Here is a 23,792-nt window from a genome sequence, read left to right on the forward strand (position 1 = left end):
AGACAATGTTCTGAAGAAATAGCTCTTGCTTGGCATTTCTTTAGAACAAACCTGAATCTTGGCAAACTAAGGCTAGGTCAGTGGAACAATATTTTTCGTACATAACTGAAGCTGTCAAAGTTTATGTGACTTTAAAAGGAGACAAAAGATTTTTAAACGCCTGTATGTAGTTTGGTTTTTGTTAGAAATGCAGTTAGACTGAGCAAAACAAAGCAGGCATTACAAAATATTTAAAATTGCATTTTACAAGTGCACAGCTGTGCAGTTCACTTGAAATTTAAACTAACAGATCTCTGCTGACACCTGGTGGATATGAACGGATTTGCTATGTAAAGATCTGAACGAGCTAATACTAGTATTTATTAGGATTTAACCTCAGTGTTGTAAATAGTTGTAAATAGGATGCACGTGACGTACTTGGCTAAGCTAAGTGTTTTGATGTATTTTCTGTATTTTTGTAACAAAGAGAATATACAATGCCACAACAATATGATTTAATCACAGACGAAGACAATGTTTTTACATGCACTGTTTAATCACGTTGAATGATCACAGATAATGAACGAGTTTTAATGCAATTACTAACTGTTTATTATTTGTCTTTTGCATTTCTCTCGTGCATTATGTCCTTAATTTACAGCTTTGGATTCCTTTGAAGACTCTTTTTTTGCACATGATCAAGTTGGTCAAAGCAAGTATTTGTCTCATGGTAACGTTTTATAAATTTAGATGCCTTTTCATAGCTTGCATGGTGGATGCTGTGCTCGTTGCAGCCTCACACACATCTTCTCTGTTTCTCTGCAGATGCGTGGACTGAAAAGAATAGAAGGATGGTTTGTTTTTGTGCAAGGAGCTGGTGCGGTGCATGCCTCTCTTTGGCCGTGAGGTCATTCCTTCATCTCTTGGTGCAGCGCTATGACTGTGGCATTGAACTCTGGCTCGTTTCAGAATGATCTCCTCACGTCTGTGCTTCTCAAAGTGCATGTTCCTGCCCAAAGAATTGGTATGTTTCTTTAGTAAGTTGGATGATAAATAGGATTTTGCAAGACAGCAGGAATGTTCTAAAACCTTCAAGCCTGGTCTCAGTAAGGAGCTTGTAGAGCTTCCAGAAGAACGTCTTCTATTCTTTTTCCTGTTGTTCTGGGGGCTTTTTGGTGCATATAGTGGACTTTGCAGGGCCACAGCATGCAGTGGACTGGGATAGCGATACACTTCCATGCCCTGGTGACCTGGAATATCAGAACGGTAGGTGGGTTGCAAGACAACTTTGGGTTGAAGTATGTCTGAAACATCTGGCCAGTGCGAGTCTGGATACAGATCCACCACAAATCGGAAACCATCTTTAGGAATCGTCTCATCTGAGAAATGGGATTGAACTCCTCTGTGCTCTCGTAATAAAATGGGTCGGATCCTCTGAGGTTCCTCAACCATGAAACGTTCTCCATCTCTGAGAGTGTTCTTGTATTTCAAAGAGGCCAAAGAGGTGGAGAGAGAGCTGATGGTTTCATCACAGTCAGAGGGGGTATAAAAATACCCAAAGTCGCAAAAACCTGAGCTTGTCCTTGACTGACTTTGCATGTGCGAGTGAAGTTCTTGGTCATGCCAGCTTCTTTCTGTCAGACACTGATGATGAAGCAGGTCTTCAGATGAATGACTGGAACATGACCAAAGTCCTCTGGATTTTCTAGCCTCGTGAACAGCCTCTTCAGAAAAACTGCGCTTGAGCTTTAGTCTGAATGAGCCTTTATCCACAAAGTAATCATGCTGTCTCTGCTGGATAATCGTTGATGTTGAATCTTCAGGATCAACTTTGGTTTTTCCCAGGGCCGTCTCCACCATTATTTTGTGTCTGACTCTCAGGACCTCCAACTCCAGGAGTCCAGCCAAAGTAGCACGAAATCGTTCTCTAATACGTTTCCTCCCAGTGCTGGTCCATAGTGCTGCTTCAGTCTCTTCTCTGTGCAGAGCATTAGAGAACATCCTGGTAACAAGCTGAAGGCTCTAACTCTGGCTGCCTTTCACACTGAAGGTCTTTATAGCGAACTCACCCATATCAATGCAAATGCATTTAATTCCAGACATTTCTATTGCTCTACCTGTCTATTGATAAGATTTTCACTAACCTTTGACCTTAGGTGAAGAATTTGTTAAAGATAAAATGTAATGCTGTCAATGTGAGATTAAATTTTAAAAGTTAACAAGGTTAACATTTGGGAGATCAATATCCATGCCCGTGATAGCTTTAGCACTTGTTATAGTATGTCATTGTGAGCATGAAAGCATTTTAGCTATTCATGTTTTTTAAAACAATTTAATATTAAAGGCAAGACACCACAGGTAAGATATTTAACTAATATCACTGTAAATGTTTTTTTGAGGGGATTTTGGATATTTAATTTTATCACTCCATAAATCAGAAAATACAGTCAACAGCCAGAAAAGAAGAAAAATCTCTTGCCTTAATTTTGAAACAAATTTAAACAGTCAAATGTGTAATCAATCACATTTAAAATACTCTTTCAATGCAACACAACATACCATTTTTTTCATATTGTTTTTATATCTTTCTTCAAAGAACGTTCAAATCAAATACATTTGAAAATGGCCTCTGTGGTCCTATTCTTAATAAAGTAACAGTTGGTTGTTGCATCTTCTGATGTTATCAAAATATGAAAAAAAAACAAAGGAGCTCTGTATTCTTTAACTTCTAATCATCAGTGTCATCAGAAATTATTAAATGTAGTTACATTTACACAAAATTCACACATTTACACAAAATTCCTAAAAAAATCTCAACATCCATGACAAAAGCTATAAGTAACTTATAAATTATAAGGCAACTGTATCATTTAAATATTGCAAAAACACTCCTGCAATGATTGTTACTACTGTAATGATTAATAGGTAGTTTCATCACTGCAATATAATCTCTCCTATCAGACACCACTGGCAACATGTTTAATTAATCTTTTTTTAACTCTTTTTACCCTTGTTCCACCTTGATTATAAATCAAGCCCACTACATGAAACATTTACTACCAATGAAAAAACATGTCACTCAATTTCTGTGTATCATTTTATTTACAAGCAGATATCAAAACATGCAGCCCTGCATTTGAAGATGTGACGGCTCATACAGGACCTTTATACACTCAAACAAAACATATTTCAAGACTTTCATTCATCAGAATCAGATTCATCATCTTGACTGATCTGGAAGTAGCGCAGCTCACAGCTTTCCTTATCCGACGCCACCACCCTCAGCCAGTCTCGCAGGTTGTTCTTCTTCAGGTACTTCTTTGTGAGGTACTTAAGATACCTGAGGAACATGAGGTTGTTAGTATATACACAAAGACTTTAAAAAGAACACTAAGAATAAACATAACCTTTTAGAGAACTGCTTCTCTGATGTGAAGCTGATTTTGTTCTTCTGACGCACAATTTGCACTACATTTCCCAAGTTACCAGTTTTGCCATTAACATTCACCTTCTCTTTCAGAAAGGTTTCCTGTTAGTAATAAAACAGCATGACCACTAGGGAAGAGAACCCTAGGCATTTAACTAGGGAAGGGAACCCTAGTTAGGGCACAGCGTTAGTGGTGTGACTACCTGAACATAAATCATGACAATCATTAAAGCATACTTTGTTATTTTAAAAAACAACTTATGTGTTTGGATCAGAAACTAATCGATTTAAAGGACCATAATTTGAATGTATAGATCCTTGTAACAGGAACAAATAAAGCGTTAATTTGGTTTTCTAGCCAATGTAAACAACCTATTTTTCAGCACAGAAATGTTGACTTTATACCATGTCTGGAAATTTCATAACATTTTCAGGTTTTCTATGCCCACAAAATCCTGACCATAAATAAAAGTCATGCGTTTCTATCATTAATTATGTTTATATGTATATATATATATATAGGCTATACAACTTACAAAGTTGGCAGAGTCAAGGATCCCATCCTCCACAGGGTGAGTACAATCAAGGGTGAACTTCCAGGAAACACCCTTTTTATTCTTTTTCACAACAGTCTGCCTTTTCTAAAGAAACAAACATATATTTTTAATTTATATATAAATCCTAAATTAAACATCTACTTTCTCAGTTTAATACTGCACTCGTAACTCATACTTGCTTATAAACGAATTAATCTTTAAAAAACAAATGGACACATTATGAAACGCACTACTACAATTCTCTCTTATCATGATAACCAAATGCATTTGAATGGTTCTGTCATGCTAAAATGCTCATTCACGTGTCTCCCACTAGAAAGTCAAACTAATGGATTAATATATTATCCCTTTTGCAAAAACGAACTCTGGTTAACATAGGATATATAAATGTAACATCTCATATTTTAATCACACAAAACAAAAAAATGTAATGCATTTAACCATTAAGACCGGTCAACACGTACCGGCGCCATCTTGGTGAGTTTGGCGTGAAAGAGGAGGAAGCAGCGTAGGTCTTCGCCACAGTTCACAATATTTTCTCGCATTTGATTGGCTGCCGGTTAAGGAGGATTCGTGAGGACTTTTTGCTTTAGTTCGGCGACGTCCGATTGGTGAATGAGTCGGATCTTTTGAATTAATCAGTTGAACGTAACATAACCGATTTGAACAATTCGTACCACAGATTTCACTGACGGGCAGAAAAGTAAGCTGAATAGCAGAACGTTACAATGAAAACGTACTTTTCTGGAGAAAAGCACCCCATAACTTACCATTTAAAGTTATGTATGGCTTTTGACAATGATTTTTAGTTCAGGTTATATTTTTGTGAAATATTTATTTCAGGTTATATTTTGTGCATACTGTAGCATTGAAAACATATCTGCTGCATGGCTCTGTAGTTATTGTATATGGATGTAGCTGGCTTAACATGCAATTAACAATGACAAAAACAAACCACAAACAGGCTATTCAAACATTCACATGTACATACACTGAATAGAGAAGGGAGACACTGGGCTCTGCTTACTAAGGAAGCGGGACTCATCCTTACATCATTGTGCAGACATACCAAGACAAAATTGGGTAGAGGCCTCAGGAAGCACATGGGCACAACCTGACTTGCCAGTTATTGGGCAGATTTCTGCTCTTGAACACATTTAATAGGTACATATTCCTGTTTGGATACAATCTTCATTTTAATGCTGCTCAGCTACACAACAGCAAAACTGGAAACTAACCCATTCGAATTATTCACATTAAGATGTTACTCAACATATAATTCACTTTGACTTTGAGAAAGTACTCCGTGGGAGCCAGTAGGCAGATGAAGTTTGAGTTTGAATAGACTGCAGTGCCACATGTCTGTCTCCAATACTGAACTGCAATACTTTCATTCAGTCAGTGTTGTCTGGGCATCAGGCCACAAACGGGAAATGAGCGTTTGGCTCCTCCCATGCAGAGGATTTGGCAGCCCAACCCAACCAAGCTTTCGGTCTTTCCCAGTTACTGTCCTCACTTTCTAAAATGACACATTCCATGTCATTTTGCCCATTTAAATTCTTTAATCTTGAATTTATTTAACATTTAAAACCATACAATAGATGTTAGAAACAATTTTATACATGTATAATATAAAAATGTAGATACCTTCTTAGTTTGAGAAAATAAACATTGCAGGTTGTGCTACTAAACACTGCTGTGAGGAACCCAAAATCATACCATCAAAATAGACACTTTCTATTTGTAGAATAACATGAGCACCTTATTTAAATGGAGTTTTCCCAAATGACCACAGACAAGTTAGACTCTGTAATTTTTCCCTGAATTTACACAAGCAGGATATTCATTCACCACAGACTGTAATACATTTTCATGTGTTAAATTTTACCAGATGAATATCTGCTGTAACTATGAAGGAACACTGTTAACCAGCCTTCTGGATCTTGTTTTAATACTGATCAAGTATGCCATAAAAACAAAAAAAATTAAAAAGGTAATCTATGAAGTTTTTATTTTTTGCGTGTGACAAAGGCCTCGAGTGAACAAAGGAAGATTAGAACTCACAAAGATTTAGTCCTCAAGCTCATTCTGGGGCAGCACTGATAAGAGCCTACCTGGAGACAAATACAGGCTTCAACACTTTATTTAAGGTCATCAATGACAGCCAAAATCAAGCTGGCTGCTATTGTGTTACAGAGGTATCCGCACATGGCCATCACATCCTTTCCACTTCTGAACAATTAGAGACTGGCATTTAAGGGGACATTTCACTGGAGTTTATTTCTCAGTCATAGCGGTTTTACTTGAGAAGGTACTTTTAAAGTACTGCAAGTAAAAGGAAGTGCCAACTACCAGTATGCATCTCACTTTGGGGTGGGGTGGGGGCATTCAATTGAGAGAAGTTAACTATAGTGTCAGCATGGCGTAGATCATGCTAGGAGGTAAGTAAAAGTATGACACTCAGAGAGAGAGAGAGAAAAAAAAAAAGTTCAGTGTCAGTTGGGGTTTCCTCTCTTCGCAACACCTTGCGTAAATCCTGCACACTAATTACTATAAGAAATTCAAGAATACAATAAAGGAAAAATGGATCCCATTATTTTACGTTCAGGAATGTAAGTGGTAAAAACCTGAGGGGGGACAAAAGGGGGAGGTTGAGGGGGTAAACACTGACAGTATTAAACCTCTTACCCGAGAGAATGCCAACTGACCCGACAAGTCCAGCACAGTATTGGAAGGAGAAGAAAAAAGGAATACAATCACAGCAAAAAAATTTGAGGTTGCTTGTGAAGGCCATAGCTTTGGTGACAAATAAAACCAAAAAAACAAATGCAAGAGATTTGTTAAAGTGTAGCATGTTGCAGCCTGAGCAGCCCAGTCTTTCTTCCTATTTGGTCATGGGTTTGACAGCCACTGCAGATTCTTCGCCCATAGCTGAAAGCACAGTAACCTGCCAAACAAAGAAAACAATGAGTAGGCTACAACTAGGCCGGTCATGATATCAACTTTTTGTTGTGCGATATATATTGCCCCACAAATAAGTGCGATAAGCGATAGTCATTTTAAAGACCATTTTATGCCACTGAATATATAATCATAATGTAACAGCATAATAATGCAAGAAGGCCTACACACACTTCCAAATGACACTTTTAATTTAAGAATATTTAAATCATGGAAATTAATATCAAAATATCAGATACCTTAAAAGACTTGAATAAAATTGTAAATAACATTCTAACAAAAAGCGCAAAGTAACAAGTAGAAAAAATGAAAAATGCACAAATAACTTGTATGGAGATTTTTCCCTGACCTTTTCTTTGTAAATTGAGGGTGCACAGTATTGCTGAAAAACACAGTCACTGCTTAAGGCCGATTTATAGATCTGCGTTTGACCTACGCCATAGGCTATGCGTCAGTTTCCATTTATACTTCTGCGTCGTTGTCAGCGTCAACGTGTAGTACACATGCTAACCGCTAATCAGCAGTGTCCACGGGCATGTTGCTGGTGTAACCCGCAGTACCACGGCAAAAGCAGAATAAGAATTGGCTCGTCAGATAAGCATTATAGCCGTGACGACGGCAAATAAATATCAAATCATTAAATCATTATTTAAAACTACAAAAAGGAGACGACAACGGAACAGGAGATGATGGCATTCTTTCAATCTGCACAAGGACTTGTACCACGGCAGATCAACATTGTTTTTTTGAGGACAACTACTGATGTATAATGCCATGTAGTATAATAAATGATAAGACACTTGTTCTTTGCTTGGTTTTATTTTATATAAGGTGTAACATTAAAATACATTAAAGTGCCCATAAACACACAAGTATGGAGGGAGGGGTTCTTGCAGACCAATCACAGCGCTTGCGGTCTGCGTAGAATTGACGAGCTATTAGATTTTTGGGGAGGTGCACATCAGGCTATGGCATATGGGTGTGCGTATATGCGTAAGCTACGGCGTAGGTCAGACACAGAAGCACAAACCAGCCTTTAGCAGTCAGATGTGCGTCAGATCCCTAAACAAGACCATATCTGCAGATGAAACTTTGTAGAGGCATTTTTTAAATTTGAACTAGCACCTCATGACTACACCACGTTATGTACAAGAAGCCGACGCAAGTGGAATGTACAAAACATGGTGACATTCATTTGTAAGTAAATATAATGGGCGATATATTGCGTCACCAAAAATTATTGAGGTCATGTACATATATTGCGCGATAAGTCGATAAATTGATTATTGCGACAGACCTAGCTACAATGACAAAAAAAAAACAGCTAAAGGACTAAATGCATCCATTCGAACTGGTGCACTTACCAACATTTCTTCACCAGCTGCAAATTTGCTTTCGATTTCTTTGCCCAGGTCACCTTCTGGCACACGCAAGTCTTCACGCACGTCTCCGTTGTCCATCATAAGAGAAAGGAATCCCTCGCTGATGTCAACCACCTAGAAGAGCAAAATAAAATAAAATAATAAAAAATTGGAATAAGAATCTAGATAAAGTCAGAAGCTAAAGTATCATGAAAAGCTAAAGTATCATCTTTTTATTGCCCTGGTGAAAAAGATTCTCAGACAACCAATTAAGATGAAATTATTCACTACACGCACACAAAAAAATATTATAAATATAAAATATATACACACACAAGTTACATTAAATCCCATCATATACTATTATATACAATGAGATTGGGACATACTAAAATGAAAGCATACACAGCGCAGCAGAGCCCACAAAGTCTGTAATATTGCTCCAAACGCACAAAACAATAACTTCATTTCACCTTACCTAAAACTAGCAAATTGGATTTTCCAGCTAATTAAAATGACCAAAACATAATTAAATGCAATCAGGAACCACCATGGAAAGCATGGTGATATCTAAATCCTGAATAAACTGACCAAAGTCACCATGTTGGGGAGAGTTTACCAAAGTTTGCCTTTATTACACACAACTAAAGGTCAGGAGAACTTTAGGGTAACTTAAGTACATGAACTCCCACTAGAAAGCATATTACATATGAATTTCCCCTAATAAAGCTTGAATTTTACAAAGCCATGCACATCTCACCTGGTAGTCATTTCTTTTGGTGTTAGGCACGTCCATGTTGTGCGTGGAGGGGCAGATATCTTCATACTTCTTATTTGAGAAAATGTCAATTCCAACCAGGTGAACCTGCAAACAAAGATTGGAGTACTTAACACTAATAACTAACACTAGTAGGTTAAAAACAGCCATATAAAAGAATGATATCAAAATATTACCTTTGCATGACCATGCTTGCCAGTCTTAGAAGTGGACATTTCCACAATTTTGCAAGGGCGACCCTTCAGAACCACGAATCCGTTCTTGCGCAGGGCGCTGCACTGCATGGGGAAGGTGGTCGAAGCCCCGGCATCTCCGCTGGTGAAATCAAGATCTGGATCTGCCATGATGGGGATCTAAACAGGGGGCACTAAAAGAAAAAACGGGACGTGTTGGTAATTACTAACTTACGGTTTCATTTGAAAATGCTCTCAAACACATAAGAACATCATGGTTAAGTCACGTCTGAATGAGCAAACCTTCCACTGTACGAGTTGGATGTAGTCAGGCTTACAAACTTAATAGCTCAAGATAAAATGTAATCTACTATAAACCATTTAAACCAAGTTCAACAGGTCTTAAAAATCGAAAAAAGCATAAATCGATTTTTGTTTGCATTAGCAGCCAAACCTGCAGCATCATGCTGCTCTAATTTCACCACATAACGGATCCGATTCAAATTAACGACTAAACTCGCTCACCCGTAAACTAACGGTTGTTTACGCCATCAAACGTGTCGTTAAAATACTTACCGAGCCTCAAATGACACTTCACAGCCGTTATTTTGCAGTCAATTCACACAAAGACCACGCCGAACCAGGCCAGATGGTATGCTAATGTCAGTTATAGCGCTTTAATCAGAAACACTCACTAAAACAATAAGCGGAGGAACTGGTTAATTCCACGTCCCTGTTTACAGAAAAGCGAGCAGTAAACCGCGCGAAGCGGGTCCAATTCGCATGGCGCACGTCAACGTGGTTTCGCCGCTGATCAATAACTCTGCTAAGAGGCTAACGCCCCGTTCTTCCGTTCCGTATAACAAAATAACATTTGAAACACATAATATAACAACAACCACGACTGGCAAACTATAACGTAACAAACAAAGAGGAGGAAACAGGTCTCGTGCGGTTTAGCCAAAGTTTCTCACGTGCCTCTTTTCAGTCAAGTCAGTGCGCGCGATGAAAGGCCTCGTGCTCGCGGCCTGCGAACTAGAGAGCCGCTCCTTAAAGAACCACCGACGAGCAAGACGAGCCGGTTACGTTCAACAGCAAGCCGCACGCGTTCGAGCCCACCGCGTTTTAAAGACAACACCGAGGCAGGAAAGTTATGCGTAATTTTTCGTCACAGTTCAAACACGCTCCATGCAGCACTTACTTCCAAGAAAAAAAAGGAACGTCAACGCGCAAGCGCGGCCAATTTTAATGCGGCATCCGTACAGTGGGCGGGATTCCTCTTCTTCTGCAGACGCGGTGGCCTGGGCCTGTAGTTTGTGCTTAGTGCCTCTCGGCGCTTAGGATGCCACTTTTACGTCAAACCAGTGTTGCCAAGTCCGCGGATCTCCAAGTAAATTGGGCTACTTTTACACTGTTGCCGCGGGATGTTTTTCATGTCCGCGGGTTGAAGCGACCCCAATAACGTGATATTTAGCCCCTGGAAGGCGACTTTTACCAGGGGATCGCCCCGAAAAGCCATTGGGCTAGTTTTGAGTAGCAATTGGGCGGGTTTTGTTGTGAAAACCTGGCAACCCTGCTTTCAAATGTAATTTTAGCCAGCATGCATATACACACTGCCGGTGTTCTGACGATTTGTGCTACCCGCTCAGATCGTGCTACCTCCCATTAAAAAGATAGATAGCACAAATCGATAGCGAAAAATGCTACCTATCAGATTGTGCTACCAGCATCTTATTCATGTGGTTTGAGGCTTTTTTTTAAATGTCCATACCTACCCTACCCTAAACCTACCCGTCCACACCTACCCTTACCCTTAAAGGTCCCATATTGTCAAAACTGAAATTTTTTCATGATAACTGAGGTCTAGGTGCTATATAACTACCATATAAGTTTCAAAACAGTCAGTCCACAGTAAAATGTACACAACCTGCATAAAGTAGCTGTGATTTTTCACGAACCGTTGTGATGTCAGAACTACAGTCAGCGCCCACAGTCCCACTCTCCTTTTGCCAAACCCCCAGACAACATCGCGTCCATGCCATTGCTGAGCAACGACAACACGGAAACATGTCGAAAAGGTTAACTTTAACCACAAAACCAGATCGGCCGACCTGTAACGTTACACTCTCACTCAAAGGATGGACGATCTGACTGACAGGATTGTTACTATGAGGTGGATCACATCTAACCTGTATAGTAAAGACAAACTCACCGTGTCTATCTAGTCATGATGAAGATACATTTCAATTTCAGCAGGATTCTATTTTTACAGCTACATTATTGTTCCAGCCACAATTAATCACAACAATGTTTATACAATTACAAATGATTATATATAAATCGTCAGTTTGTTGTTTTATACACTTGCACACAGACTTTATTTCATACACGACATAGTCGTGAGATGCAAGAAACATAGACATATGGCAAGAAATCTGTAGACGCACCCATAACAACAAAAGACAATACTTTATTGAACCTTTTCTGATAAGTGTGCGCTGCAAACGCAAGCATTTTTGACGATCGTTTCTGTCCAGTCTGCTCATTTTATCTCGTTTAACCACAGCTGTCATCGTTTTTTTGTCTGGCAGTGGCAGCAGATATGCGATCAAATTTCTAATTTGAGGCTGTATTACGTCGATTCTGGCACCCAACATCACAACAAGATGATATTTTAAGCTCCTTATGTAGCCGGTTTGAATGGGCTGCCTCCAGTTTCCCCTTTGTTTGAGATTGAGGTCTGCAGAGCAAAAGTGGGTGTTTCTGAATTTGTGTGTGTTTTCAAACTGCAGGGTGTTTCTCAATCATGCAATCAAAATGATCCCCCTTACCTAACCCCACCCCTAAACCTACTGTCACTATGACGCCAGCCAGTCAGGAAACATGGTCTAAAACACCCCGATCTGGTAACTCCCATTACTTTCCTGCAGAGACCTATACTTGGGACTTTGTTTTGCTGCTTCCAGCTAGCGCTGTGACCTCGGCTGACCCTAGTTACCTGTGGTTGGCCTGGCCGTGCGTCACTCAGAAAACAGCAGGCCAATCAGAAGAGAGGCTCATGAATAATAATTAGACAGGCCAAAATCGACCTGTTCTCAGCAGAGCTCCTGAGAAAGGAGCTGTAAAAATATATTGAGATGGTTTTTGGTACTTATACCGCAAATATATATTCTTAAGGATATCAAAACCTAAAATAAAACTCCAGAAATGTGTAAAATATGTGACCTTTAAAACAATGTAAATACATTTTTGGTAGCACAATCTGATAGGAAACATGTTTCGTCTGTACACCTGCCAAAAGGGAAGAATAATTAAGTTCATGCTTGCAAAATGTTTTCTGAAGTATTATGTGATTTTGAAGACTGGAGTAATGGCTGCTGAAAATTCAGCTTTGCCATAACAGAAATAAATCACATCTTAAAATATAGGCTATTAAAATAGAACACATATTAAAAATTGTAATAACGTTTCACAATGTTAATGTTTTAATAAATGCAGCCTTGGTGCAGACGTCTTTTAAAAATATATTCCAAACTTTTGACTGATTATTATTATGAAAATATACAATCCATTTTATATATAAGTGATTTAATTTATAATTCCTATTATAAAATAATATTACCGAAACTACTATAGAAATGAAATATAACAGCACACTTGGTCTGGTTTGATGTGTCGATTTATTTTTTAAAAAGCAAAGAAACCGTCTGTTTTAGGTGGCAAGTGAACACTGGGTGAGTTTCCAAAATCTGAAATTTCCATTTTTCCATTTCACATTCTCCTCTTTCAGAACCGCTCGACTCCATCTGAATAAGATCAAAAACTGGAGTTTCAGTCAAAGTAGAAAAGGGTCTAACATGAAGACTGACAAAATCAGTAATGCTCATTATTGCTATAGCTTTTCTAGACTGATCCACCAACCTGCTTTGCCATCACATTTGATATGCAGTCTTCTCTCTACGATTTTCCTCTTTAAACATAAACACACCGAGTATTGGTTAACAAGACTAGATCCACGAACAACCCTATGATATAACATTTTTGCAGTTATCAGAGGTGAATTTATTTCATGAGGAAACTGTACTGAACAATACTGCATTAAAATTAGAAAAACAAAAAAGTAAAATAAAGCACTCCTATTAAAGCATCTCTGACATTATAGATTTCATATTTCTCTAAGACAAACTAATCCAGAATACATTTAAAAAAACAATCACTTTAAAAAAGCAGCAGCAATAATACTGCTGCTTTCTAAATACAGAGACCAGCATTAAAGCACTGCACAAAACAATAAATAAAATGGATCAGGGTATCAAGAAAACTGTATTGTAAAAAGTTTTACGACCATAACATATTCGGTTTAGAAGATTCAGCTCTTTTGTGGGTTTTGTGGATGACACAAAGGGGATTTAAGTGACTTTGTTGTTTGGTTGATTTACAACATGTAATAAATTGTAAGCAATAAAATGCAACACCCACTACATGGACTAGGCACAGATTAGATGAGATCACCATCTCTTAAAAGTCCAGGCTACATTTAAAGTTACATTTGGAACAAAACTCTAGTTTAATAGCCTTAAAAATCTATTTATAAAATACTACAGCCTGCATATTTTGAGAACAAAACATGATATGCCCAGTTTCAGCTTCAAATGTCTATAACAGAAGGCTTGTAATCTTAAAACCTCACCGTTTTGTCATTTTAGTGTCAAATGCCTGTATTACTTCTTTAACTGGTGGATTTACAGGCTTTAAAAAAAACAGAAACGGTATGTTTAAATCACACACACCCAATCACACGCACTGGAACAACCATAAAAATAACAGCCAATATCCAGAATGCTCGGTTGTGCTATAAATCTCAAATTTTAATACACAAAAAATAAGAGAAATACAGAAATAAAACAACTCGCTCAGCGTGAATATAAAGGATGTACTTACAGTATTAATGTCCATATTAAGAAAGAAAATGAGGTCAAGCACACATCAAAAGACTTTCCACCACTGAAGGTGGTGCATGAGAGATGAAGAAATCAACCAACCTCACAGCCGTGTTGATAAAATGAATGGGAAGACCCCATAAGTATTTCCCACCTGCACATCCACTCAGTTCACAGTTTGCTGGACAAAAAACATGAAGTCTCAAAAGATCCTAGTTGTGTCAAGTGAATTTCACACTATTGCCCTTACAGAACTGTAATGAAAATATATAAAAGTATATAAAGGACTGTTATTTCACGATTCCACCTATTTGAATAAAATGCCACGTCATTTGGAAGGACTTCAAGTCTATTAATGTGCGATTCTGCAGTTAGAGGCATTTTTGTGTTTGTGTAATCCTAAAAATGCAACGTCTTTAAACAGTTTTATATAACTTATCAAGTGGATTTTGAAATGTCAGTTGTGTGCTTGGTCTAAAAAAAATTATCATAAAATTAATTGATCAAATACAATTCTTGGCATGGCAGTGATGACAGTAGTATTGGATAAAAAAACAATGTATAAAAATGAAAATGTATAAATAAATTACAAATAAACGGAACATGTCTTAAAGGGGGGAAAAATTATTAGAGAGACCAAAAAGAAAGAACAATTTTAAGATTTTCCCTTAAAATAATCCGTGGGTACCGAAAAGTTGCCCTAATTGAAGAATCACCCTAATATGAAGTGTAGGCTTGATTTGGCTGTTACACAAGACAGTGTCCATTTTTTTTAAAGTGTCCATTTCTGAATATTTCTGTCTGGCGCTCTACACTCAAATCACCTCTGAATCTACGTGGGATGACAACATAGCCTTATTTTACATTTGTTAATTACAACATCCTCATCGCCAATTGAAAATACCTATTATAATTGAATAACGTTGAAAATTCACTGATCTACTGGTTGCATTTCAAAAAGACACAATCCCCCCCCCCCCCGGATCCAACAGGTGAACAGAAACGAGGTAGCCTAAAAGGAAGCTCTACTCACAAAACACTACCCTTCGTTCACTGATTCATGTGATTCACACAGAGGAGGTGGTGGATCTTACAGAACCACAAACAGCATCGCACATTTCTGTCACATCCTCACAGTTCCTATGCATTCGATTCGGAGGCAGGACTCTTTTCCGAAACGGAAGTGGATATTTACAGAGGGTGGAAGTGAATGTCCCTCTAGAAAGAGTTGGAGATCCATCATGAGGAGAGGTGAGCAATCGACTCACCAGGCTCGATTCGCTTGGCCTTTATTGCACTCAAAAATACAAAACTGCAGCACATTCTTATTCTAATGACACGTGTTACTCCTGATACGAAAACAATTGGGATTGCTGGTATGTTAATGGTTATTTTTGTATCATTGGTGGAAAGCATTACATCTCATCATTCATTCACACTCTTACAAAGAAACTGTAATACTCAAAACAGAATCTTAATGTACTTTTTTATGTTTCAATAGAAAGCTCTGTAGTATTTACCAGTCAGTTGAAGTATTCAGACTGTTTCTTAGCACTGTGGTGATAAAGCGTTCCAGAATCATCTCTGCAGACCAGTTTCACCCTTTAATACAAATTACGGTCTAATCCAATCCATATGGAAATTCAAGTTCTCATAGGGCCAGTAAAACACCCAAAAATGACTCGCCTTATTGTCTTGCCAATATTTTTGTCAATGTCCAGACTGTTATTTGTGACCAAAACTTTGAGCCTGTTCCTCACACAAAACACCATATGGCTTCAGAAACTAGAAATACAGTGCACATTGACTACTTTTATGTTGTTTTTTTTGTCTGTAATTTTATTTACTTTCAATTCAATTACTTTCATTGTATGGAAGAGAGCAGCTTGAACAGTCTAATAAACTTATCTTTTTATGTGTAACTGAGGAACAAAAGTCTTACAGTTTTGGAATGGCATGAGAACAGAATTGTAATTTTAGAGTGAACTATCCCTTTAAATCGCCCATAACATAAGTTGTAAAGACAATAGAAATTAATATAAAAAGGTCTGATCGACAGCACCATCTCCCTGAGCACTAGGAATACAGTGCCAAACCACAGGCTCCAAATGTGAATACTATAGAGCTTTGGGATAAAACTAGGAATGCACAGTATGAATATTCAGAATCATTATATAGTTCCGTTATACGTCCTTATCAGCAGGCATCGATTTCCATCCAAAAAAGTAGCATTTTCCTTTCCTTACAGAAATATGCATAAACATCAATATATTACGGACATGAAAATAAAACCGAGCAGCTTTGCGAATTCATATTTAAGGCATTCTGTGGACAGCCCAAAGTGTGTCTGCTCCAACATAATGTGGCAAAGTATCATACAAGTCTTAAATATCAGACATTAGAGTGATATCCACATGAAACAAACATCTGTGTGCATTCCCAGCTGAAACATAAAAAAGAAAAAGGGTTGATCACACAAACCAGCCTCAATGGATTCATCCCGCAAGGGAGGTTTACTGACGTTCAGCGCAACCGTGATAAATTGTCGAAAAGTGTCTTAACAGTACAAATATTCACTCTACTCTGTGGGTCTTATTCCCCATATTTCCAGTCTTCACCTCCAGAAGACAAAAAACACCAGAACCCCACGCTTGTTAATAAAAGAGCCTTAAAAATAATGCAGACCGGTTGTTCTTCTCCTCCGGCGCCCCTTGTTGTTGGCGGGGGCGTGTGGATTTTGGGTTTGTCTTTGACTCTTCTGAGAAGGTCCCAGCAAGGTTTGGTCTTTTTGCCGTCTGCCAGATTATCCAGCGCACCTGGATTTTCCTGTCTTTCCTTTTTTCACACTTTTCAATAAAGTAGAAAAGGTCCACAGATACAATGCAGGGAAGGGCGGGGATGAATTACCAATTCATCATGGAGTTTCTGTTCAAGGTCATGAAGAAAACTTGGCTGCTGCCTCCTGATCTGACTGAGGCAAAGAACACCTGCGACAAAGAAAAGAGTCCACATGGAGGAATGGACGTTATTATATTGCCTATTATTCACATTCAAAGGACCAAACTCTTACAATCTACTGCCTTGGCTGTCTACATTCAATTTCCAATCAGGCTTATTTTTAGGTATTTATTTCAGCTAGTTGCCAAGGCAATATTCCTCACTTTCATTTTGTTTAACTTGATGTACTATAACTAAAAAACATACATTAAAGTATATTTAAAAAAAAAAAAACGAATAAAATGACAACACACAACAAAATAAAACATTGAAATTAAAATCAAACAGAAAACATAAAATAATCACTAAACACTCATTTAAATTACTGATAAAATAATAGTAATAGTATATCAATGATACTAAAACACTTATCAATTTAAGTTATCCACTACATGGGTCAATGACATATCCATGATAAAAATAAAAAATAAAAAACAACTTTTGAAAGTTTAAAAAAAACACACAAGTTCACAGTTGGTTTATAATTTTGAAAATTACTGTTTACAAAAAAAAAAAAAAAAATTAATGACAGTTAAAATTAAATGTTGTGGTAGTATAAAAATCACGTAAAGTGTAATAACATACTTTACTTAAATTTGATTACATTTGATCATAAAAGTTAATTATGTGATTATATTACATGAATGTACACCTTGCTCATTATATTCAAAAATGTTTGAAGTATTGAAGGTAAAAAAAAGGGTTATAGGTTTTTTATAGAAATATTATATTTTATATAATTTTTTTATAGAAACATTTTATAGAAATACTATTTACTTTATAAATACCACTTTAAAAAAAAATAAAAAATGTTCTACCAAATAATAGATTGTCATGAATTTCATTTTTTTAATGAGCTATTTTTCTTCATTATCATATCAGGACAGGTATCTCAATCTAGCATTTAAAAAACTAAAAAAACAATAAAATAATACATTATAAATGAATGCTAAATAAATGAAAAAACCCAAACAAACAAAATAAGCATCATGTCATTCACCCATGAAGACTCACTTAATTTAAAGGTGTAGTGTTTCAATTTGAAATATTGTTAACTGTACCAAAAAAGAGAAATATAATAATGAAAATTAATAAAATAAATGACATAAAAAATTTTACAAACAAACCTAGTGTGTTGTGTCATTGACCCATAGAAAGACCCACATAATTTAAAAGTGAAGCGTTTAATTTTTAAATATAGTTAATTGTAACCAAAAACAGCGAGAGTAAAAAGTAACAGTTAAGATCACGCATGGGCAAGTTGCATCATGGTGGTAACGTACTTTATCGTTTCTCTCCGAAAGGAACTTCAGTCGCTGTGCTCTCTTGTGCATGAAAACTCCGTCGAGGTGTCCCGTTTCCACGGAGCGGATCTCAATGGCTTTCTCTCCCCAGCCCATGATCTGGTTGGAGTGGATGTAGGCTGCAGAAGGGGAGGGGGAAGGTAGCGAATATACACAAAAGACAAAAGAAAAATGTGACAGGACAGCGCTGACACCAAATGCAGTACATCATCAGAACACCCCGTTAATCAACGACTTCTGACGTCCAACAGCAACTCCAAACTAGCCCAGATCCAATGAAAACAAGCCTGCCAAAGCCACCCCACATCAGGAGGTCATTATTGCAGCAGTTTCTGAGCATCACAAATTCAATTATGATTGAAGTACCAGTGGTTATGGATATTATTAATCTTTCATTTTCTAATTATCCTTTTGCCATCAAGAGTACTAGGAACTAGCATCCAGTTCCAGAGCTCTTTGGATACTAACATGAACTTTCTCCGAGGACTTCCTGTGGCTGATTTAGAGCTCTTCATAGAGATAATAACGATCTGGTTGTTTTGACTTCCTTTGCTGCTGATATCTTGTGTAGAAAATGCATGAGTTATGAATTTTACTCTGTTATGAGTGCAGAATCACTGAAGAGTTGAACATAATTTGGCTGAAACATTAATTTGTTCAGAACTGAGGGGTGGGCGGCTGCTGGTCTACATCTGAACCCTCAGTATCAGCCAACAAACGACAAAAGACATCTAAATAACAACATTAACATTCTGCACGGATGAGAGATGAAAACATGTATACAAACAAACATTCAAGCTGGAAATTCATTTTAGAGACACATGGCACATTATCTGATGCATGATTGTAGAAAAGCAAGAGCTGAAAGACACCAATATTCACATCTAAAAAGACAACAATAATTACACTGAAACTGATTATGGTCTCTTTGTCCTGGTTAAATGTAAAACAATTAATTAAATATGTTGGATAGAACATTTTTATTTTGGGTAAATTAATGAAAACAGGTCACATTTCACCCCAAAATCAAGAGAACATTTTGGAAATTATATTTTTTGCATGAAGAAAAATCAAGCATATTTTAGGGCCAAGATTTTTTGCATCGTGAAATAATTTTTTGATGATGATTATTAAGCATCTGTCCATTTGCATAAGGATATGAGAATGCAAAAAATCTTGAGGGTCCTAAAAATGGGCTCGAATTATTTTCTTCACCCAAAATCGATTTAAATAAATCGAATAGGAAAAAAATAGTTGCAAGTAAATCTCAAGAAAACTGGTTACCTTCCACCCCAAAATCAAGAGCAATAAAATAATATGAAGAAAATCAAGCATATTTTAGGCCCAATATTTTTTGCGTTGCGAGTCTTTTTTTAAAAATGACAATTAAACACATTTTTATTTGCATATGATAATAGCAAAATATCATAATGTCCTAAAACAGGCTCGAATAATTTTCTAAAAGTTAGTCAATTTAAATATACTGACTAGAAAATATATAGTTTTGTGTAAATCTTGAAAAAACGGATCACATTTCACTCTAAAAACTAAAGGAAGAAATAAGAAATTATTTTTGCATGAAAATTTTTAAATTAACATTTTTCTATTTGCATATACAAATGATAATAGCAAAACATGGTCCTAAAATGGGTTTAATGTTTTTTTATTCTGATTTTAAAGTGAAATATCACCCAGACATTTTTTTTTATGAGATTCACCCAAGGATATGAAACAATCCCCACGGTCAAATCTTGGGCTTTTGCTCAGAAAGGAAATCAGATTAAAGGTTATTAATCACAAAGACTTATACTGGGTTAACAGGGTAAACAAAACACTACACAAGAAGATGTGCTACACATACAGACAAACATTTCACTCTGTGTCAAGGATTAGTCTAGGTGGGCTGGGGTGGGGCGGCTCAATCGTCTAGTTAAGTGAGGGACAGGAAAGACAGAAGAGCAATGAGTGGACAAAGACATGCGTGTTTGTGTGAGAGGACCGATTCAGATTCTGAGGGGTGTTGGGGACGGTCGAGTGCTCTCGCACAGACAGCCGATCAGGGCTCTAGAAGGAGAACAGGAGCGTTTTGTGTGAAATAAACAACCAAAACCTACCAACAGAGGTGGGCATCTCTCCCCACTGGAGCACCACGTCTTTAGTGATTCTGCCGTATGTGTTCACATAGACTCCCTCATCTTCATAACACAGAAGCATCTCCATGCCGTCGGTCTTGGGAAGCACCACAATGGCGTGAGGGGTAACACTGCCCTGAATCTGGGAAGGGAGGGGTGGGCGCAGATGAGCCTTGGGGTGACAAAAACGAGCCGTAGTGCAAAACATTCCCCACTAGGTGACGCTCTCCCCCCTCCCCCGGGCGGCCCTGACAGTCATGTCTCGTGCTGAGGGTGGCCAGAGCTTCTCCCTTCGAGAAACTGCTGCAACAATCGAGACTCCTGCCCTCCGCTCGACCGCATCAGAACGGTTTGGTTGCTTTGGTTCGTGCACGTGTTTGGTTTGTCAAAGGTCGGAGATCGGGGACATGTTTTCTTCTTACAATGGAGATACTTTTCTATTACACTTGACAATGTTAGAACAATCATGGCAGTTACGTGCAGTATAATGAAATCTGTTTTAGACAACTTCATAACCATTCATCTGCACACAGAACATACATACGTGTTGCTCTAAACTATGTAACCAGGGTCCAAAATTAACATTTGAATGGTTTTTATTACTAATATATATATTCATTATTATTAATTAAATGTATTTATTTTTAAAATAAATATTGAATATAGAAAGCAGCTAAATCTTGTGACAAACATTACAGGTCATTGTGGCAGCACCATATACAAAAGCACATCATGTTTGAGTTTCCCATACTACAGTTTAAAAGTTTAGAATAATTAAGAAAAAAAACAAAGAAAAAAAAGTAATATTTTGATTCCTGAAGTAATTGTTGCTAGAAATTCAGCTTTGCAACCACATCAATAAAATACATTTTAAATATATTGAAGTAGAAAACAAAATGTATTAATGTTATTATTAAATAATATTAGTAATATTTCATAATATTACTGTTTTCCTTCTTTTTTTTATCAAATAAATGCAGCCTTGCTGAGCATGAGAGATGTTTCAAAAGCAATTAAAAATTCGTAATTATTCCAAACTTTTGACCAGTAATGTATATTTTAGACATATTTTACCTAATATATGTTTTTCGGGATAAATGGACAAAACGATACCTTTTAAGTACTTTATTAAGCTAATAAAAAGTTAAGAAACATTTATTATAATAAACAATTTTTTTTTATATAAACTAAAAAAAAGTTGTTAAAAGACAATTGCTTTGAATATTTATGTGTGGAAGTATAAATAGCTAAAAGTTAACACCCAAATGGGAAGTGTTTTATTTTTCTCATCAAAGCCAGGTTTTACTTGCATTTGCTTTTAGTGTTAAATTTGGACCCTGTCTGTAATTAAAAGGCACATATGTGATGGAGACATCAACACTACAGTGCATCCCAGTGTCCCCAGAGAGGAGTCGTCCTATTTAAAGTCCCTTAGGATCAGGGTAAGGAGGGGAGAGCTGCCTCCGCTCGGCCTGTCGTCACTTACGTGGGACGGAATGTAGACATCGTACGGATTCCCAGAGTCGACATCTATCACGTGAAAACCAACGCTGGAGCCATAGATAACCTTTAACCGCTGACCCTCCTCCACCGTCAGGTCCACAAGCATAGGCTTGTGCTGAAGATCTGTGAAAGACTTTGGAGAGACAGAAGAGACACTGAAAGCACAATATATAGTATTCCCAAAGAAATATGCTCTGTGCATGTGTTCTCTGACACACTCACAGCACTAGTCACAAGTACTAAAATAGCTACTTATTTTGCACATTTTGTGCTCTGCCCTGCCAAATAAGTTCTAAGACCTGTTTTTCTTTTAAAGTAATGCAGTTAATTTAAAATTAACACACAAACGCTCTTTCTTAAGGGGGTAAAAGGGTCTCACTTGACCGAACATCTGTCTCACCTTGAAAGCCATGAATTTGTGGTAGGGTTTGGGAGCCCAGGCATAAATCTCCACTGAATTCTTCAATGCAATCACCAAGAACTTAATCCTCTCATATTTGACTGTTAAATAACAAATACATGTGAAAATATTATTAGTATTTTATAAACCACATTCTCTGTTTCTCTGTATCGCTCTCTAAGTTAGGGGTGGGGCATATGACCAAAATCTTATATCACGTTATAGTTATTTTTGCTTTAAGGTCTTTACTCTTTATGATATCAAAATTTTTTATACCATAGAAATGTAATAATTTTTGTCACCAGTGTCAATATCACAAAACTAATACTAGCCTAAATCTAAAAAAAAAACTCAAGCTTACTGAAGACAAATAAACAGTCAGCGATTAAATAAGAATAAGATTAATTAATTATAAGCAATAGGACAAAAAACTACAGTAGAACAAAATAATAAATGCAACATACACTGTATATAAAGTAATCAAATGTATAAAAACACTGCATATTCTTTATTGTGTAAATAAATATATATTTCTTTTTATTAAAGTTACAAAAGTGATTTAGTCAAGAGCAGTGAGAGATTGTCTTTCTTTTGTTGTTTGATTAACACGAATGACAGAAGCAGGAATATTAAGACTGCTGTAATTTTAAGAGCTGCCCGGTTCCAATATACTGTTACACATGCGTTTTCTTTCTCAGCTGTTTGCTTTCACTTTCAGACCTACAGTGTTTACGAGAATACTTGCAAAGACAAGCATTTTGACACATAAAAGTGAGTATTTAAAAGTACAGTAGGAGATCTTGGAAAATGCTAACTTTAGCCTGCAATTGACGTCCAAAGCCACGCTCCCTGAACGCATGAACGCACACACAGACCAGACGACCAGAGACAACATTACTACAACACATCATGTGTCATTCACCGGTGAGAAAACTTTATAGTACAGTTAGTAACAGTACTACAATACCAGGAACGAAGGTCAGGTTGTTGATGTTTGTCTGCCGTTCTCGCTGTCTGCACAGCGTACGTAAACGTGCTGATGACGTATCCTGTCTGCGCGAACAGGGTGCGCAGAGGTATGCAAATACACATGTTGACAGGCAGGTAGGAAAGCCTCTCATAATGCTCGGACCGAATATTTTGATTGGACGAACATTTCTTGGTCCTACGCCTTCCACAGAATATATGAATGAATGAATGAATGATGCATTTATATAGCGCTTTATTGTGTATTGTTGTACACCCAAAGCGCTTTACAATCATGTGGGGGGGTGGGGGGG

General features: G+C 37.2%; 3 protein-coding genes across 5 annotated transcripts in view; all 3 read right to left on the bottom strand.

The window, feature by feature from the left end:
• Positions 1–3,065: 3,065 nt before the first annotated feature.
• Positions 3,066–5,970, bottom strand: LOC107586750 (60S ribosomal protein L22-like 1). Its single transcript, XM_016274262.1, has 4 exons — positions 4,428–5,970; positions 3,943–4,047; positions 3,387–3,508; positions 3,066–3,319 (listed from the first exon to the last, which is right to left on the bottom strand). The coding sequence occupies exons 1-4, from the start codon at positions 4,506–4,508 to the stop codon at positions 3,178–3,180; spliced, it is 450 nt and encodes a 149-aa protein (XP_016129748.1). The 5' UTR covers positions 4,509–5,970; the 3' UTR covers positions 3,066–3,177.
• Positions 5,971–6,090: 120 nt separating this feature from the next.
• Positions 6,091–10,547, bottom strand: LOC107586748 (eukaryotic translation initiation factor 5A-1-like). Of its 3 annotated transcripts, none has more exons than XM_016274259.1 (5): positions 10,438–10,547; positions 9,240–9,430; positions 9,046–9,150; positions 8,289–8,420; positions 6,091–6,910 (listed from the first exon to the last, which is right to left on the bottom strand). In XM_016274259.1, exons 2-5 carry the CDS (start codon positions 9,405–9,407, stop codon positions 6,848–6,850), a joined length of 468 nt encoding a protein of 155 aa, XP_016129745.1. In that variant the 5' UTR covers positions 9,408–9,430; positions 10,438–10,547; the 3' UTR covers positions 6,091–6,847. The 3 variants fall into 3 exon arrangements, with proteins under 3 accessions (XP_016129745.1, XP_016129746.1, XP_016129747.1); XM_016274260.1 differs by lacking the exon at positions 10,438–10,547 and adding an exon at positions 10,215–10,431; XM_016274261.1 differs by lacking the exon at positions 10,438–10,547 and adding an exon at positions 9,813–10,143.
• A 3,536-nt stretch (positions 10,548–14,083) lies between these two features.
• The window catches only part of LOC107586785 (TRAF2 and NCK-interacting protein kinase-like), a 15,050-nt gene continuing 5,341 nt past the window's right edge, over positions 14,084–23,792 (bottom strand). The window contains exons 8-12 of the mRNA XM_016274307.1: positions 22,513–22,613; positions 22,096–22,245; positions 20,592–20,751; positions 18,457–18,596; positions 14,084–17,163 (exon numbers count right to left, since the gene is read on the bottom strand). Of these exons, the coding sequence (XP_016129793.1) occupies positions 17,080–17,163; positions 18,457–18,596; positions 20,592–20,751; positions 22,096–22,245; positions 22,513–22,613 (635 nt within the window). The 3' untranslated portion in view covers positions 14,084–17,079. The remainder of the gene's footprint in view (positions 17,164–18,456; positions 18,597–20,591; positions 20,752–22,095; positions 22,246–22,512; positions 22,614–23,792) is intronic.

This window comes from Sinocyclocheilus grahami, unplaced genomic scaffold, assembly GCF_001515645.1.
Source record: "Sinocyclocheilus grahami isolate Dianchi unplaced genomic scaffold, SAMN03320097.WGS_v1.1 scaffold85.1, whole genome shotgun sequence".
NCBI classification, from domain to species: domain Eukaryota; kingdom Metazoa; phylum Chordata; class Actinopteri; order Cypriniformes; family Cyprinidae; genus Sinocyclocheilus; species Sinocyclocheilus grahami.

Bases quoted from the DNA above. Each gene is read 5' to 3' on its own strand.
- LOC107586748 (XM_016274259.1), bottom strand. From the start codon at position 9,407: ATGGCAGATCCAGATCTTGATTTCACCAGCGGAGATGCCGGGGCTTCG. The intron at 9,151-9,239 runs GTAATATTTTGA...CTTTGTTTGCAG, and splicing joins GCAAGCATGGTCATGCAAAG to GTTCACCTGGTTGGAATTGA. The intron at 8,421-9,045 runs GTGAGATGTGCA...TTGCTCTTCTAG, and splicing joins CCAAAAGAAATGACTACCAG to GTGGTTGACATCAGCGAGGG.
- LOC107586750 (XM_016274262.1), bottom strand. From the start codon at position 4,508: ATGCGAGAAAATATTGTGAACTGTGGCGAAGACCTACGCTGCTTCCTC. The intron at 3,509-3,942 runs GTAAGTTGTATA...TATTACTAACAG, and splicing joins TCCTTGACTCTGCCAACTTT to GAAACCTTTCTGAAAGAGAA. The intron at 3,320-3,386 runs GTTATGTTTATT...CATGTTCCTCAG, and splicing joins GAGAAGCAGTTCTCTAAAAG to GTATCTTAAGTACCTCACAA.